General features: G+C 39.6%; 2 protein-coding genes across 2 annotated transcripts; both read left to right on the plus strand.

Moving 5' to 3' along the window:
• Positions 1-27: 27 nt before the first annotated feature.
• Positions 28-13,676, plus strand: LOC140927686 (angiopoietin-1 receptor-like). The gene is made up of 12 exons (XM_073377359.1): positions 28-269; positions 783-1,097; positions 1,799-1,938; positions 3,392-3,725; positions 4,695-4,805; positions 5,421-5,608; positions 7,251-7,373; positions 8,010-8,077; positions 8,209-8,249; positions 9,545-9,644; positions 10,173-10,272; positions 12,986-13,676. The coding sequence occupies exons 1-12, from the start codon at positions 167-169 to the stop codon at positions 13,049-13,051; spliced, it is 1,689 nt and encodes a 562-aa protein (XP_073233460.1). The 5' UTR covers positions 28-166; the 3' UTR covers positions 13,052-13,676.
• A 1,775-nt stretch (positions 13,677-15,451) lies between these two features.
• Positions 15,452-16,857, plus strand: LOC140925604 (uncharacterized). The gene is made up of 2 exons (XM_073375521.1): positions 15,452-16,018; positions 16,132-16,857. The coding sequence occupies exons 1-2, from the start codon at positions 15,452-15,454 to the stop codon at positions 16,855-16,857; spliced, it is 1,293 nt and encodes a 430-aa protein (XP_073231622.1).
• The last annotated feature ends 819 nt before the right edge of the window (positions 16,858-17,676 follow it).

Raw genomic sequence — 17,676 nt, forward strand, 5'->3', positions numbered from 1 at the left:
ATCACCAACTTTTTCTCTCGATCTGCCTCGACAAGTTACTGTTCCCTCTACAAGTAATTTCAACCTGACTTGCCATGCATCCGGAATTCCGCTGCCAAACATCACTTGGTTTAAGAATGGAAGTCGCCTCCTGCATCCTCCAATAAGTACTGTCAAGGGTCATTCCATGCTACGTTTTGAGTCGATCAAAAGAGAAGACAGCGGGGTGTACTGGTGTGAGGCAAGCAATTTTGCAGGTTGGAAAAGATCATCGACTGCAACTGTCACAGGTAAATACTATCATTTTTGTATCAGGGATATGTCCAGTGCTTCAGTGAAAAGGTAAGGTAAGGGACCCTTCATAAAACTAACAAGTATTGTTATATAGCGGGAAATTTCTTCCCAACAGCGCGCGTTCTCATTAATTACTTCGAGGTCACATGACATTTAACAATAAAACTGTTTCCCGCCAAAATCTCCGAGCGGGGAACATTGCAAAAATCTATTAGTCAAAGGGTAACAGCGCACTGTTACCCGGAAATGTTGACCGACAACCGCCGTTACAGCGAGGTTTAATGTATTTTCAGCTTCAAAATTTCTAACTATATCAATAATAAATCAAAAACAGTTTTCAATGTTTCCCTCAGGCTCGCCTCGGGAAATATTGAGATTCGCGGGAATCAAAATTAACTGTTTCCCTCGAGACCAGTTATTTTAAACACTTAAAAAGTGTTTGTTGTTTACCATTGCTTTATGGGGAGATTTAATATCATTAATATTTGTTCGCTTGCCTTATGTGTTAGTATTATGGAAGCCCTTCTTCACAATGCACCCCCAAGACAATACTGTGAAGTTAAAATCTGGAACTGCAGTTGTAGCCCTAAAATGTGCTGCAGAAGGCCTCCCGCGTCCAGTTATAAGCTGGTTAAGAAACAACTCAACTGTCGTCAACGACACCGTGACCACCAATGGAAGTGTTTCCACTCTCAACCTTGTTTTCCGTACTATAAAGGACGAGGATCCTAAGTATATGTGTGCGGCAACAAATGTAGTGGGGAGAGCTTATTCCAGTGAAGCAGCGTTGACGTTCGCTACAAAGTCTCCATCAAGCAACAAAGGTAACAGTTTTTCGACTTCTTAACTCGAAATATGATCCAAGCTTTCAAGAGAATTTAAAATCTTTTATAGTGAACACAGTTACGATAATAAATCAGTTGCTTTCGTCTCAGCCGTTCACCCGGAAGATCGTACTCAACCTACTTATAAAATGACTCTTTGGCCAAACCTTTCGCGGTAGCAAATAAATTAAGAATTTAATCCCTCAGTTGTTTCCACCACTGGGATATCGTCCTAGCATGCATCAAATGAGATGTGAACTTTACCTGTACTACAGCGTCCAGTTCTCTGGATTCGGTCAGAGTGAAAAATCTTTAAATTCACAAAATTATTTTTGGAGACATTTTCATGGAGTTCAAAAAGGACACTAAAATGATGGAAATTTTAACTCAGTGCCTCGCATGCGAATTCACTGCTCATTACCTATAAAGAAATAAAGGAATGATTCTAAATCTGACACGACTTAAACGGATAAAAAAAAAGGAAAAGTGTGGAGTAAAGAACACTCCATTTTACTTCTTCTTCACCCTCCCCCCCCCATCCCCACCCCCCGAAATGCATGAAGATTAACTATTCTATCAATAAAGGTCGCTTTGGCAATTGGAAAGCTATTGTTTAGTAGGCACTCATGCAAATCATTGCAGTGAGTTCCGTATGCCCAAGGCAACCTTTATTACATTAAATGAGCTATACGTGCTTTTAGCTTCCGAGGACGATGGTATGTCTCAACTACTCTGGCCATCTATCACTGTCGGAATTGTGGCTATACTTGTTGTCGTCATGATCGTCATCGTAATGAAACAAAAGTGGTGGATGAGGGCCAACAGCCAACGTAATTTGGAGGTATGTGAAAGAAACGCAATTACGTATAAATGACCAAGACTGGATGCTTCTTGTGTCACTGACGCAGGACTCTATGATACCTTCACAAAGAGTCCTCATAGAAAAGATATTTTCATCAAAAAACGGCCTTAAACGCTGTCAAAAGTATGAAACTAATAGTCTAGGAATAATAATACAATAAATCAATTCCTCGCTCTCATTTTTGGACATGCAGTATGATATTCGACCCATGAAGGGAATCTGGGAGAGTTTTGCTTATGGAATCCGAAGTTGAATCCGGGAAATCTTTGGAATCCAGAATACGAGGGTGCCAATGGGGTTAGCAATTAACTGATATTCGGCAAAAAAACAGATATGCTGTAGTTAACTAATAATTGGCCAAAAACTAGATATTAAATTATTAGTTAACTGTTAAATGAAAAGTTAACAGTTAAAAGTGATATTCGCTGAATACGATCGTTCAAATGTTAAAGAAAAGTTTTCCAACACAAATGCTGTTTTCTAACTTTTTTCTGTCCCGCTGATGACCGGGTGAAACATTAACTGATATTTAACTATTTATAATATGCAAGAGGCACCAGGGTAGAAACCCGGCAAGCAGAAATTAATTAAACGTCACCTTCGTTGAATCACCTTCGAATCACCTTCGTTGAATCACCTTCGTCACCTTCGTGAATTCGTCTTCTAATATAAAGACGATTTCTGTGTTCGGAAAAAGGAAATACTGTTTTCACGGACTGAAAAGATCGTCAAGTTAAACATAACTACCCAGAGAAAAAAGCTGTGACTCTTAGCATTGGATCTGGCCAAAAATAAATTAATTTCTGATGGTTCAGTCAGATAAATCAGCATCTTTCTTTCAAACACATGGAATTTAAATTGTACTTACGAGAAATAGTTTTTGTAACTGATGTTGCAGTTCTAACTATTGAGACTATTAAGCTCGTGAGCTAATCAGAAATGGAAAAATATGTTCAGCTGTATGTTAAATGGATAACAGTACAGTAAAATGTAATTTCTAGATTGTTCTTAGCTAAGTAGTTTTTTTTTATATAAGTTGCCGAGAGAAAAAAAATCACCTAACATGCAGGGCAATTTGGGCAAAGCCTCTTTCCATGTTGACCTCTAATATTTAGATTGAGCCATTGAGACTAAAAGTAAAGCGTCCATTTATACATGTATATACCTTTAATTAGTGGAAACCAAAAAATTACAACAAATAAGCTTCAACCTATGTAAATCCAGAAATTTATACTTGACTGATTTTTAAAACAAAAAGAGAAAATTATTAATCATATTCGATCACAGTAATAGTCTTGGAAAAGAATTCTTACCCATACATGTGCATCACTGACCCCCGTCCCCCTCTCCCCCAGCTACACCCCTCTGCGAAGCTATTTTAACAACAGAATGTCAGATTTTAACCTTAGCTTATCATTTCAATTAAATTTAGCTGGTCAAGACGCAGCAAGAATTTATGGAGTTGCAAGAAAGAAATGGCGCAGAATTAATTAACCAGCTGCGAAACAGTCATTCCACTAGCACTATCAGCGCAGATTCCACTCAGGAGGGCACGCTGTCTACCATGGACGCTCAAGAGGAAGCCATCGACAACGAATTATACTTACAAGGCATGGACACAGAAAATCGAGACTGGGAAATCCCTCGAAATAGGCTAGTTATAACAGAAGAAAAGCTTGGCGGAGGGGAGTTTGGTATTGTAACCAAAGGAGTGTATTCACGAACTGACGGAAATAGGCTTCCCGTGGCTGTTAAAACACTTAAAGGTTCGTTTTGTTAGTTTTTACAAGTTTTGCTGGTTGCTGTTTTGTTTACCATTAATAAGTTAAGGCATATGTTTTAGGTATGTGCAGCCTATGTTAGTGTTATGTGTCCCGAGCTTATAACTGGAACTTTAAGATCATGTTTGATGTTATCAAAAATTACCTTTTTGGTCTGAAAACGGGTACACTCACTGGTTGTTTAACCTGCATTCGATACAGAAACCGTACCCAACCTCGCTTTGACAAAAAGCTACCCTGCGAGTCTCCCCTTGGTCGAGGGGCAGAAAAGGAGGCTCTACCTGAATCGTTTCAAGCCTTTGAATTCGACTCAGCCCGAACCTCTGTAAAAGTTTACTTTTTTATCTTATTTTCTCTCGATAAACTGATTTTTCTTTTTGGGCAGAAGTATCCGTTTTTGAAAACCAATGGTCGTAACTGAGTTCTGAGTTTTTTGCTCTGCGAACGAGAATGCTATTATTTCAAATAGGACTATTTATTACTCAATTTATGCAGGGTCTTTCTCGAGTACGCAATAAATCGAGCAAGCTGGTATGGCAGGGTGTCAATGCGCTAGGAATCATACTTTAAGTTTTCAATTTTTACGGTGGTAAATTCACTTTAAATCAACTTTAGTTGTCTCTGTTCTAGTATCCCACCCTTTCAGCACCACCTTTTTTTTCTTTTTTTTTTTTTTTTCATTTCTAAAACAATGCATGTGACCTCTTCATGAATTCATCATCAGGGAAATCAGAAGACTGGTGTTGCATTGTTGTGGTCCAAACACACAACCCAGCTAAACTTGAGTTGGCTGTGTTCATATACTCTCAACATATATTGGCTGCGATTCGTTTCATTTTTTCTTCACAATCGGCCCTTTACTGACTGACCTATACAATATGCTTGCTGTTAGTGGACGAATGAGCCTGGACTTTGGTAATGTTACTTAGCTGTACGTTTCTTCCTTTGTTTTAGAAAATGCAGATCAACAAGAACGAATGGCACTCATACGTGAGTTAGCAACCCTCATACACGTTGGCCGCCATCCAAATATAGTGAGCTTGGTTGGAGCTTGTACATTTGAAGGTAACGAAAGCCTAAGAATAGTCGAATCACTATGAGCCACGTGTCTAAAATTATGTACTTACGTATCAATTTTATAAAACTTTCTCAGTGCGTTAGCTTGCTCCTTGGAGGAATCCCATTTCCTGATCATGAATCTCACGAATCTCAACAGGGGTGTAGACAGGCATTTCCCTTGGTTGGACACTGTGTTTGTAGCATGTACAGCTACAGGTGACGAAACTCTATTAGGGTATCCTCTTACTTTGTAAAACGAAAGCTTTAACAAGTGATTGAAAATTTCAAAGATAAAAAAAAATCTCCTCACCTTAGAGCAGATGATGCTAGCTCATCAGGTACACCCTTACTTAGACCTGAAGCATTTTAGCTGGAACTGCCTTTTAATTTTATTATTATTATCATTATTTTTTTTTCTTTAATATAGGGCACGCGTATGCGGTTAATTCGCATCTTCAATACAGAACACATTGCCTTCAGACGCATGTTATATTGCTATGAATTACTCAAGCACCCATCCATCTATTAAATATATCCGTTCTGAACTATCTTTTATATCTCGTTATCTACAGTATTTACTTTCCACTGATCTTTTGATTTATTAATACATTTCTTTGGCAGAGCCGCTTTGTGTTGTTATTGAGTTGGTTTCTGGTGGAAGCCTTGATAACATACTCCGCAGTAGTCGTGTTCAACCCGAGAGAGACATTCCAACTTATTCAAACATCTGGTCACGGCTGAATGAGAGGGAACTTTTAAAGATTGCGTTAGACGTTTCTAATGGTATGAAGCACTTGGAGAGTAAACAGGTATTCTGAAGATTGTGATCAAAATATTGTTTGGAGTGAGTAGTTATTGGAAGTGCTAGCTGAACGTTCTTATCACGAAATTTGACTGTAAAAAAATAGCTTTTACTAGAACTAAAATATTGTGAACCTATTTCCTGAATAAATTATCTAATTATGGTAAATCATTTTTAAACAACTCCATTAAATCAAAACTGCTTTCCACTCCTATTTGACACTATTTGACTGTTATTTGACTAAGACCCGAGGGCTATACATACCTTACATCATGGCATAAGTTGCAAATGTCTATGAGGAACGTTTTTCAGAAAAATCAATCTCGTCTGTAATTCTTTATTATAGGCGTTCCCTGACCCCAATCGTAAAATCTCAATAAACAATCTGAGAGGGGACTTAACTGTCAAAACCCGAGCACTAGAACGCCGTAACTAATAACCTGGCTCCAATTTTGAAAAGCTGGATAGTGCTATCCACCGGACATATCACTATCCAATGGATAAGTATTAGGGAAACCAATTGCACTATAGGCTGGATAGAGATCTATCCGGTGGATAGTGCTATCCACCGGACACATCACTATCTAGTGGATAAGTATTAGGGAAACCAGTTGCACTATAGGCTGGATAGAGATTTATCCGGTGGATTGACGTCATCTACCTTTTGAACAACTGGCGCTTGTACAAGAGGACTTCGTTGATCAATTCAGACGTTCATTTTACAAGAGCTAATTGATATTAAAATATTATTATGTAGGTTCTCATCTGGGAATAGGAAAAGTCAGTGAAAACAGTACAAGTCATTTAGATGAACCTGAAATACGGATTTTCTGGGAATAATCAGAGTGTTACAGGGAAGCAAGGGAACCACGCCCTTCATAATCATTTAAATGACAAAATATTTTCTGTCACAAAAACAAGAAACTGTTTTAAAAAAGCGTTTTACCCTAATGTTTCAGTAGATAACCAACAAATAAAGATCTTAATTGGATAAGGAAGGTTCTTCTGATATGCACGGTTTTATTGTACCAGCCTACACAAAAGTAGTAGAAAGGTTACAATCAACACCATAAAGTATGTTTCTATTTCCCATTTCATTTCCAAATTAAAACAAGAGTGAAATTATATTTGGAGTCTGACTAACCTGTACCAGGCTCCGAAAAAAGTGTGAAAAAAGTGGTGAAAAGTCGTTCAGAAAAAAAAATGCGAAAAATGCGCGGGGGCTGGGGAGAGACAGTTCGGCTCTCTCCCATTTTTCCCGCCGCCACCGCCCCCTTTCCCAAGTCGTGCGCGTCTTATTTTCGCTTTGCTCGTTTTAATACGTTCCCACTATACTATCTGAGAGCCTGGCACAGGCTAGAGTCTGACTTATATAGCTAGTTCGTCTGCCTCTGGGACATGTCTCTCCAAACGTGACAGTTAAAGCCAAGTACTTACAAAACTATAAATATGAAACAATCGTAGTTTTCAGTGCTTAGTCTTCGATAAACTCGCCCACTGTTTTTAAGGTGGTGGTACACGTGTTCTTCCTTTTTCTTTTACCTTTTATCCTTTTTTTTTCTTTCCAGCGGTTAATGTTTTATTGATCATCAGAAACAACTTCAATAAATGCAATGTGTTGTTGTTGTTGTTTTTTCTTTGCAACACAGTGTGTTCATCGTGACCTTGCTTCTAGAAATGTTTTGGTTGGAGGAGGCCTGGTGGCAAAAGTTGCTGATTTCGGAATGTCACGTGACATATCCAGAGATGGACATTACATTAAGACCTTGCAGGTAAAAAGTTCGTTGTAACTGTTTCTTGTATCTTTCGGACTGGCTGTCTGGCTGTATCAAAACGTTATGCTGGAGAGCAAGAAACGTTTGGGGACAACAGAAACAAAGAGCTTACATCGTTAGAAATGGTTATTTCCATTTGCAATTACAGTCAACTCCCTCTAAGACGGACACCTTTGGGACCGGCAGTAAGTGTCCATCTTATAAAGAGTCAAATAAAGGGAGTAAAGAAAGGCAGGTACCAACTCTAGGTGTCCGTTTTAGGGAGGTGTCCGTCTTGTAGAGGTGTCCGTTTTAGGGAGGTGTCCGTCTTATAGAGGTGTTCTTTAAGAGAGAGTTGATTGTATATGCAACCTGTCTGTCTGTCCTCGCCCAGTGTGTTTCTTCCTCTTCGGCAAGGCGTTTTACCACATGACTTATCACCTGCAATAGATATAGGCAAAGCTGGTACACTTCGTTCTGACGAGTCTGATTTATAGCTATTCAAACAGTCATAAATAATTGTGTCCTCAAGAAGACGGGGGGACTTTGAGACATACAGCAAGTTGGGAAATAGAGGGCAGATTACATCTCTTATTTTAAAGAAGCTATTACTCAGAATACCATCTAATAGTAGTCGTTCTCGTTATACGCAAGGGGAGAATTCCGTGGCTTTGGATGTCTATAGAAGCTTTGAAGGGAATCAGTACCATCAAAGGAGATGTGTAAGTTGTACTTCGTCTAGTATCTCAAAATATGTGTGTAACTTGAAAGTTCATATATTTGCCAAGTCATTACTGTGTTTGCATCTCTAACTTCTAATTTTGATAGTTTAAATGATTTATACCACCAACAGATGGTCCTTCGGTGTCGTTCTTTGGGAAATTGTTACACTTGGTAAGTTCCAATAACTACGTAGTATTTCATGAACTTAAAAGGATATAAAATTTCCCCAAACAGAAAAAAAAGCATTTTTAAATGTTCAGGCCTGATAATGACATGATTCTAATACTACGTGTCTTTCGAAGACGTCTCAAAGTAGAATAATATTATAAATGATATTAGCTGTGTCACTTATATGCCCTGTGCTGACGACCTGAGTCGTCTCAAGAAAGTGTCCAGGTGATAGTGGCGATTATGAAATGCTGGACATGAATACGGACTTTTAGGCAATGGGTAGAACTCCGTCAAACAACCCACTCAACTACCTCAACAGAACGACTAGTAAAATAAAGGTTACATAGGTTTTCATTTCTTCTTTTCATTTTAAAAATCCAGGTAAGCCTGGTTCAACCAGGGTTAAACAGGCTTGCCAGGGCTCGGTTGCATAAAACCTACACTTAAGTGCCCACTTTAGTAGGTCACTTACGAATCCGTTATGGGTACACTTACGGGTGTTGCATGAAACGCACTTAGCACGCTCGTAAGTTACTTTTTTACGTGGTAACTTACGGGCTCACTTAAAGGCACACGTAACTTTGATATAGTACTTTATTAATGACTTACGCTTTATTTTTAAGCTAACCATCGGTGAGTGTAAAGAAAGTTTTAATTCGTTTCGAACACTTTTAAGCCTCTCAACAAAATGAAATTTGCATGCAATCGTTATTTTTCTTTAATGTCTACTGAAATTACAATTCTTCTTCTTTTTTTACAACTTCGGCTTTAAAGTGTACATCAGAGGTTAACAAAGCGTATTGGAACGAATTACGTGAAGAAAAATTACTTTTTTTCACTTCTCAGTAAAAGATCTCGTTAACTTTAGTAAAAACAGTAACGATACGGGACCTACATAGGTCCCGTAAATTTACGAGCTATTTTTTCCGTAAAAAGGTTTTATGCAACACCCGCAATTTCTGTTGCATAACCGACACTTAAGTGAACACTTAGGAAAATCGTAAGTACAACCACTAAAGTGAATTCCCTAAGTGGACCACTTAAGTGATTTATTGCAACTCACTTAAGTTATGAGTGCACGTACGTATACACGTAGTTCTTACGGGCGTTCTATGCAACCGGGCCCAGGCTTTAAACTAGAATCTTAATGCAAGGAGAAGATTATATTTAGATTGGGTTTTGCCTGCGCCGTTATTCTTTCCAATTCGTCAGGGGCGATCGAGACAATTCTGACAGCCGCATGCATGGAAACGGATATATCAATAAGATAATAACCCGAAACCTGTGCTTCATAGCAGAGCTGCCTTATAGGGGCGTAACTGGATTGGTGGAGCTTCATGAATTGCTGTTAGAAGGCGCTCGATTGGGGAAACCGGCTCACTGTTCTGAAGAATTGTAAGTTTTATAGTGACACCCATGGTAATTAGGTGGACCTATCCGAGCTCCTAAAATGTAATAGGTCGGGAAGGAGGATTTTGAGTAACAAGAGGAGAGCAGAAAGCTCCTGGCTGTACTACTAATGCCACAACTAATAAGGTTTTATCATAATGATATAAATCTATACCGACTTAGAGTTAAAGGTGGGATTGTGTGTGCCTGTGTGAGAGGTGGGGGGGGGGGGGGGTCAAATTGTAGAGCTCCAAAAGGGGGGAATATTGAAATTTTCGAATGAAGCAAGTAGGGTCTTCCAAATTTTATTGCTCAACAATAGTTTCTCATCAGCCCTCCCTCCCCGCCCTCCCTTCCCCCCCCCCGCCCTGCCCCTCCTCAAAAGAGGTTTTGTGACTCAGACGCCATTCTTGCGAAACTGTCTAGCGGCGAGGAGCAATGACAGACGGATGTATTTTAATATATGTGGGATTACAATGATGATCATCCCTGTCAAACTAAGATACTGTACTGATTCTCGCGATCTTTCTATAGTTATGACGTCATGCTAAAGTGTTGGCAGCATTCCCCCGATAATCGCCCTTCTTTTGAAGAGCTTTCTGTAATTCTTCGTCAAATACTCGAGGAGCAGGAGGTAAGAATTTACGGATAATAACTCGCTGTAAGTAAAGGGTAGATATATGCAGCTGTTAAAAAATCCCGGAAGCTTATAGTTACACTGTAAGATATCAGTTGATCGGATTTCACTTTAAGACCACACAGAAGGTTGCATCGGTTCAAATCCTTTTATGAATTTTAGGGCCTGTTTACATCAAGGTGGGGACCCCAGGTAGGTGAAGTAACAGGTAGGTGAGGTTACCCCACCTGATGTAAACGTGATCACATTAAAATGAGAGATAATATGGACAGGCGGGTTACGCCGCCCACCTAAACGGGTTACCTCACAAACCTGGGGTCCCCCACCTCCATGTTAACAGGCCCTTAGACCTGTAAATGCAGGCAGAATAGTTACTGTATAGACAGAAAGCGCCGACTATTGTCTATTCCGTTTGTTGAATCAGAAAGTCAATAATCTGACCTAATAAGTTAATTAAGAACTAAAAGATGAAACAGGGTGGCTAACCTGTTGTAATGCCGGTGAGTTCAGTAAGGCATAATTGATGAAGTACTTTTTCTTAGCTAAAAAATAACGTAATTAATTAACCAAATTTAAAGGGGAGTCTATAAAATTAAAAATCCGGGTACAAGGAAAAGCATGGAACTTGGTTGGCCGCGACTTGGTTAACCGGAGGGATGCTTTGAAAATCCTTATATGCATGCCAGCGGGTTCTGATAGTGCATTTCTCACCCACGGTACCCATAGCCTTTGAAGGTTAGAGGTATCTCTTTCAAAGAAAGTTCGAGGTCCATGCTCTTAAGGAAACCACCGACCCTATTCCGTCCAAAAAGCTCTGGTGTAAAAAGGAAACACTGCCGTAAATTTGCTCTATCTCAAATGCTCCTCTCTAATGATCGCCCCCTGTCTAATAGCACTGCACACAGATTCTAAAAATAGTCTTCGTCTGATGAGACCCCCCGCAAAGCTCAGACAAACTTTGCTTCTCACTCAAAGGCTTTGTATGCGCGTTTACTGAGTGTTGAGTCAAAACATTGATTTTTTTTGCGTATTTTTATCAGGATATGATAAACAATAAGCGTTGCAGCTGGGGAAAATGTAAGAGGGACTCAAGGATCCCCGAAAAAGTGGTCTGAGTCACTAAATAAATGCGAGAAATCCGGAAAGAAAGTGAAGTACGCTATGTTTTGTGGCAATGATCACTGATCAGGTAGTGGGGAAACTTGAAGAAGGTAGATACATGGCAGTCTTAAATTTGTTCCATTCTCACGAATTCTTCGATTCAATTCTTCTAAAAACGTGAAATGTTTCTTTAAAAATCTCAAGCGATTTCAAGCATAGCCCTTGGTTAGAAGTAGACTCAGTTGTCGACCTTGGGCGTTTTGTGAAATCTGGGATGCTTTCAACGCTTCACCGGCGTGACTCACCGAGTCAGTTATCCAGGATATCCAGAAAAATTATCATCGAAACCTCCCTGAAGCATTCGATGTTTGTCGCAAATGCCAAGCAATAATATATTCTAAAAAGGGTTGGTCCTGTAGTGCACAAATTCTCCGAGTTTTAGCATTTTCGAATCTCGAATCTCGGTAGCCTCCCCCGCAGACATTCTTAGGGGTGGGTGACGCACCCCTAAGAATGTCTGCGGGGGGAGGCTAGAATCGCGGGCACGGTTTTCAAAATACTATAGCCCTGAACAGCCCGGCAGTCTAGACTAGGTCTCTCTGTTTTTCACGAAAATCTGAACTTATCGAATATCTGGTACGGCTACGACTCTTTCTACTTCGGCACAGAAATCGAAGTTTCTAAACAATTATCAAATTTTCTTTAAAGAATTCGATGAGAATTCTGAAAACTCGGAGTTGAATATCAGCTAATTCTTTGAAAACATTTACCGGCTGGGTTGCAAATAAGGTATCTACACAGGGCGTTTAAAAGTTCTCGCATTTTCCCCTCTGCATCAATCCAATGCATCAATTGCACTTGAGCTATGTTTTGATTTGTAGTACATTATATTCTCCCGGATCTTCCTCGAATTTCGAAACTGGAACGCTCCTCTAAACGCTGAAAGGGCGAGCAGAGCTGATCGCAAACTGTGCGTTTCCATACAGCGCCCTTGCGACCTCTTGCAGAAAGGGCCAATGTTTGTCTGAGTCTCGGTGGGGGTTACGTTTTGTGTCATCATCCGTGGGCAGCGCTATAGACGCCCCCAATAAAAATTGCTCCAAAATACAGTGAAACCCTGTTAATATGGACACCAGCGGGACTGATGCCGTAGTGTCCGTGTCCGTATTAAGCAAGCTCGATCTCAGAAACAGAAAATGTCAGAGGCACGATTTTTATCGATTTAAAGACACAAAAGAGAAATAGCTGAAAGAAAATTGCTAAGTCAGTGAAACTTGTAAAATAGAAGGCGGAAAACTTTATTAAACGACCAACGTATAAGGGTCAAACACCGGATAGCGGAGACTGTTCAAATCAATCACGTCATGTTATTTCGCAACTGTTTTTAGTGGTAAAAGTTTATGAATCTTCTTCATAAATTCCGGACGGACAGAGAAGAGAGAGTTTATTTAACATTATCACTTACTCTTGGTGGTTCGAACCGGCGCGAATGGGCGGAACTATTTTCTACTGCATGCTTAATGGTGCACCGGCTAACGTTTAATTCTGACCGTATGACTTTAAAATTTTCCCTCTTTTTTACATTATTTAATATGTAATTTTTTGGCAGAGAACTTACATCAATATTACCTATATCGAGGAACATGGAACAGGGCCAATGGAAACAAAACTTTAAACTTCCCCGTCATATATGCTGAAGAACCCATCAGGGGTAACCTGACAGACAGCGAATCCCGCTGTAGGACGCTTACGTCAATATCCATGGTCATTCAAGACATGTTACGGCATAGACCGTCAAATCGTACATTCTGTGCCGTATATTTTACTACAATATAAACGTCCACATGTGTAAAATTTTCACATTACTTTAATGTACATACTAATTTAAGAACGACGACAGTTCGACAAATCAAGCATGCACATGCCAGCTTATCCCCCAGTAGGACGCTTACGTCAATACCCATGGTTGTTCAAGACATGTTATGACATAGATCATCCGATCAAAGTGTACATACTGTGCCACACTTGTAAATTTTTTACATGACTTTAATATACATGCCAGTTTAAGAACGACTGTGCGACAAATGACATTTTGCAAAAACTATTTTGCAAAGATTTTGGTTAGGATCCTGTGCGATCTTATAGGATTCTCTAGGATACTGTAGGATACTGTCGGATTCCATGTGATCTTGTCTATAATACTGTAGGATCATTTCCAGAGTTGATTAGGATCCCATAGGATCTTTCGTGAACCTTCTAAGCATTTTAACTGCTGAAATAAAGACTAGTATATTTCGAAACTGACTTCTTAGGTTTTTCCCCGTATTATCCTTTTAAATATTTTGACTACGGAGGATGCGGTTGAGTCGTTAAAAATCTTCTCTAAGATCCCATAGCATCTTGACTAAAATTAATAACGATTTTATAGGATTTTTTCTAGGATCCTGAGAGATCATCCCGTAGGATCTTGTATGATTCCACAGGATCGTGTCCACAATTTATTAGGATTTCATAGGATCTTTCGTAAACCTTGCCTTTCCATTATAATTGCCCAAATAGGCACTTGTATACTTCGTAACTAATTTCCTTGGTTCCTTAGTGTATTATCCTGTTAATTATTTTAAGGATTGCTGTTGAGTCCTTCAGAATCTTCTCTAAGATCCCGGGACACGTAAAGATGTCTAGAACACATAAGGATGCCATGGGATTTTGCCTAGGATCCTGTAAGATCTAGTAGGATGGTCCAGGTTCCGTAAAGTTTTTTTTTTTTGCACTTTACCTGCACAAAAAACCTCTTGTATATTTTTTAAAAGAATTCTTAGATTATTGATTTTATTATCCTTTTTAATATTTTACAAAATGCTATTCAGTACTTCCGTATCTTGACAAAGATCCCGTAACATCTTGTTCAGAATTGATGAGGGTTCCATAGCATTTTGTATAGGATCCTGCACGATCTTGCAGGATTCCATAGGGTCTTGTCTATTATCTTGTAGGATCTTCTCCAGAATCAATTAGGATTTGTAAGATCCCGTTGGATCTTGTATGATTTTACAGGATCTTGCCCACAATTGATTAACATTTCATAAGATGTTTCGTAGACCTTGTCCTTGCAAATTAAATGCTCAAATAAGCACTTGTATATTTGCCAACTAATTTCTTAGGTTCTTGGTTGTATTATCTTGTTTAATATTTTACAGAGTGCTGTGGAGTCTTTTAGAATCTTGTCTAAGATTACATAGCATCTTGTCTTGAATTGATAAGGATTCCATGAAATTTTGTCTAAGATCCTGGAAAACATAAAGATGTCTAGAACACATAAGGATGCCATAGGCTTTTGTCTAGGATCCTGTAAGATCAAGGAGGGTTGTCGAGGATCCTGTAGGATCTTGTATGGATTTCATAGGTTCTTGTCCACAATTGATTAGAATTCAGTTCATAAGATCTTGCATAAAGCTTGTCTTTGCATTTTACCTGCCCAAATAAGCTCTTGTATACTTTTCAAAAGAATTCATCGGTTATTGATTTTATTATCATGTTTAATATTTTACAGGATGCTATTCAGTCCTTCCGTACCTTGACAAAGATCCCGTAGCATCTTGTTTAGAATTGATGAGGATTCCATAGCATTTTGTCTAGGATCCTGCACGATCTTGCAGGATTCCATAGGATCTTGGCTATGAAATTGTAGGATCTTCTCTAGAATTGATTAGGATTTGTAAGATCCCGTAGGATCTTGTATGATTTTACAGGATCTTGTCCACAGTTGATTAAGATTTCATAGGATGTTTCATAAACCTTGCCATGCGAGTAGAAGCGTTTGTCATCGTCTGGACGCGCTAACCGTGACACTTACTATTGTATTTTGCATAAAAAAAATAACATCGATTGAAAGTGCCGCCAACTTGTGAACTTGGGATGGAGTCATACTACAAGCTTGTGTTGACCATGTTGACCATAATTATGTTTTGCATCGGAGTGTAGACTAAAGTACCTCGTAGAATTATTATCTGAGTACAGTCTAATAGCAGCTAACACTCAGTTTAAGAAACGACCAGGGAAATTGTGGACCTTCATGGGTAGCACAGGATCGTTGCGGCAACTCGATTATATATTAGTGCGCCGAAAGTGGAGGAACAGCGTCCATAATGCTGAAGCTTACAACACCTTCAGCACAGTGGGATCTGACCATCGGGTAGTTTGTGCTAAAATCAAGCTTAGTCTTAGAATATCTAAAGTAGCCAAGAAGATGAAATATGACTGGAAGCAGTTTTCCACTGACCCAGACCTTCAGTGGAAATACACAGTCGCTGTCAAGAATAGATACCACGTATTGAGTGATGAAGGTAACGGGGTTAAATATGAAAAGTTTGTTAAAGCCAACAGACAAGCTATGGAAGAATGCCTGCCTAAGAAAACAAAAGTTAGGAAATCCCTCCGATCATCAAACGCACAAGTGGTATCAGCCCGCCAGGAAGCACAGGCGGCGCAGAGTCTGTACGAATGCACCAACACCGAGGAAGATAAAGAAGCTTGGTCTCAAGCCCTGAGTAATCTGTATAAAGTATATCATCAAGTGAGGGAAGTGGAATTAGAGGCACAAATACGAACCAGGAAGGCTCTCGTGAAGCCCAGAAATATGGTGAGGCATGGAAGGCAGTTAATGAGATTACTGGAAGGAAAAGAGCTAAAGAAGGTCAAGTAGAGGGATCAAGCCCTGAGGAACGAGTGATCACATGGTTCACCCACTTTAAGAAACTCCTGGGTAATCCCCCAGGGGTAGAAGATCTGGACGAAGAAATACTAAACATCTTTGAGGACCTTGATATCAATGACGGCCTGTTCACTATAGAAGAGCTCAAGAAAGTGAAATCTTCATTAAAAATCGGGAAAGCAGCTGGCCCGGATGCAATACCACCTGAAGTATTCAAGTTATGTGACTTTGACAACATATTTCTAGACTTCTGCAATCAAGCTCTGATAAAAAATGACAAACCTGATCTGTGGTCCTATATGAATATCATCCCTGTACCTAAATCTGGGGACTTGTCAAAGACCGATAATTACAGGGGAATCAGCCTGATTTGCATCATAGCCAAGATGTATAATCGCCTGATTTTAAACCGAATCAGGAGTGTAATTGACATCCGACTCAGAGTGAACCAGAACGGTTTCCGGCCCAAAAGATCTACAGTGGCCCAAATATTAACACTCAGAAGAATAATCGAGGGAGTTAAAGCAAATAACATTGAAGCTGTCATGACTTTTATTGACTTCAACAAGGCTTTCGACTCAATTCATCGGGGTAAAATGATGCGTATTCTTAAAGCCTATGGGATTCCACCTACCCTATTGCAAGCTATTGAGATGATGTATACGAATACAAAGGCCAAAGTGTTTTCTCCAGATGGAGAAACAGAGATGTTCGACATCACAACCGGTGTACTGCAGGGCGATACATTAGCTCCTTTCCTGTTATAATCGTGCTTGACTATGCTATGAGAAAAGCTATGGCTGGGAAAGAAGATGGGATTTACCATCACCACTTGAAGATCAAGAAGACACCCCAAAGTAGTTCTTGCTGACTTAGACTTCGCAGACGACATAGCACTACTGTCGGATGAAATAGCTCAAGCTCAGGAATTACTGCTAACAGCTGAAAAAGAGTGCAAGAAAGTTGGCCTTGTACTGAATGCTAAGAAAACAAAATCAGTTGCTTATAACATTGATGATCCAACACCTTTACATACATTTGATGGCACTTATCTGGAATGGAAGGATGACTTCAAATTTTTAGGGTCATGGGTTGATAACTCAGAAAAAGACATCAGCATAAGGGAAGCGCAGGTTTGGAGAGCTTTGAATGGTATGACGAAAATATGGAAGTCTAATATGAGTAAAGATTTGAAAATCAAATTCTTCATAGCCACCATCGAATCAATCTTACTTTATGGGTGAGAGAGCTGGACTCTGTCAAAAGCACAAGAAAAGTCGTTGGATGGAACATACACTAGGATGCTGCGAAAAGCTTTAAACATCCACTGGAGCAGCCACATACCAAACCAACAACTGTACGGAGATCTACCAGCAGTCAGCAACAAAATCGCCTCTCGTAGGCTACAACTTGCGGGACACTGTTATTGCCATCCAGAGCTAAGTACCCAGAAATTAGTCCATTGGGAGCCCACACATGGCCATCGCGGGAGAGGAAGACCGAATACTACCTATATTGACACTCTTAAGAGGGATACTGGGGCATTCGAAGCAAGTGAGATTGCTGCACTGATGGCTGATAAGAGG

The sequence above is a fragment of the Porites lutea genome, chromosome 2 (assembly GCF_958299795.1).
Source record: "Porites lutea chromosome 2, jaPorLute2.1, whole genome shotgun sequence".
Taxonomy (NCBI): domain Eukaryota; kingdom Metazoa; phylum Cnidaria; class Anthozoa; order Scleractinia; family Poritidae; genus Porites; species Porites lutea.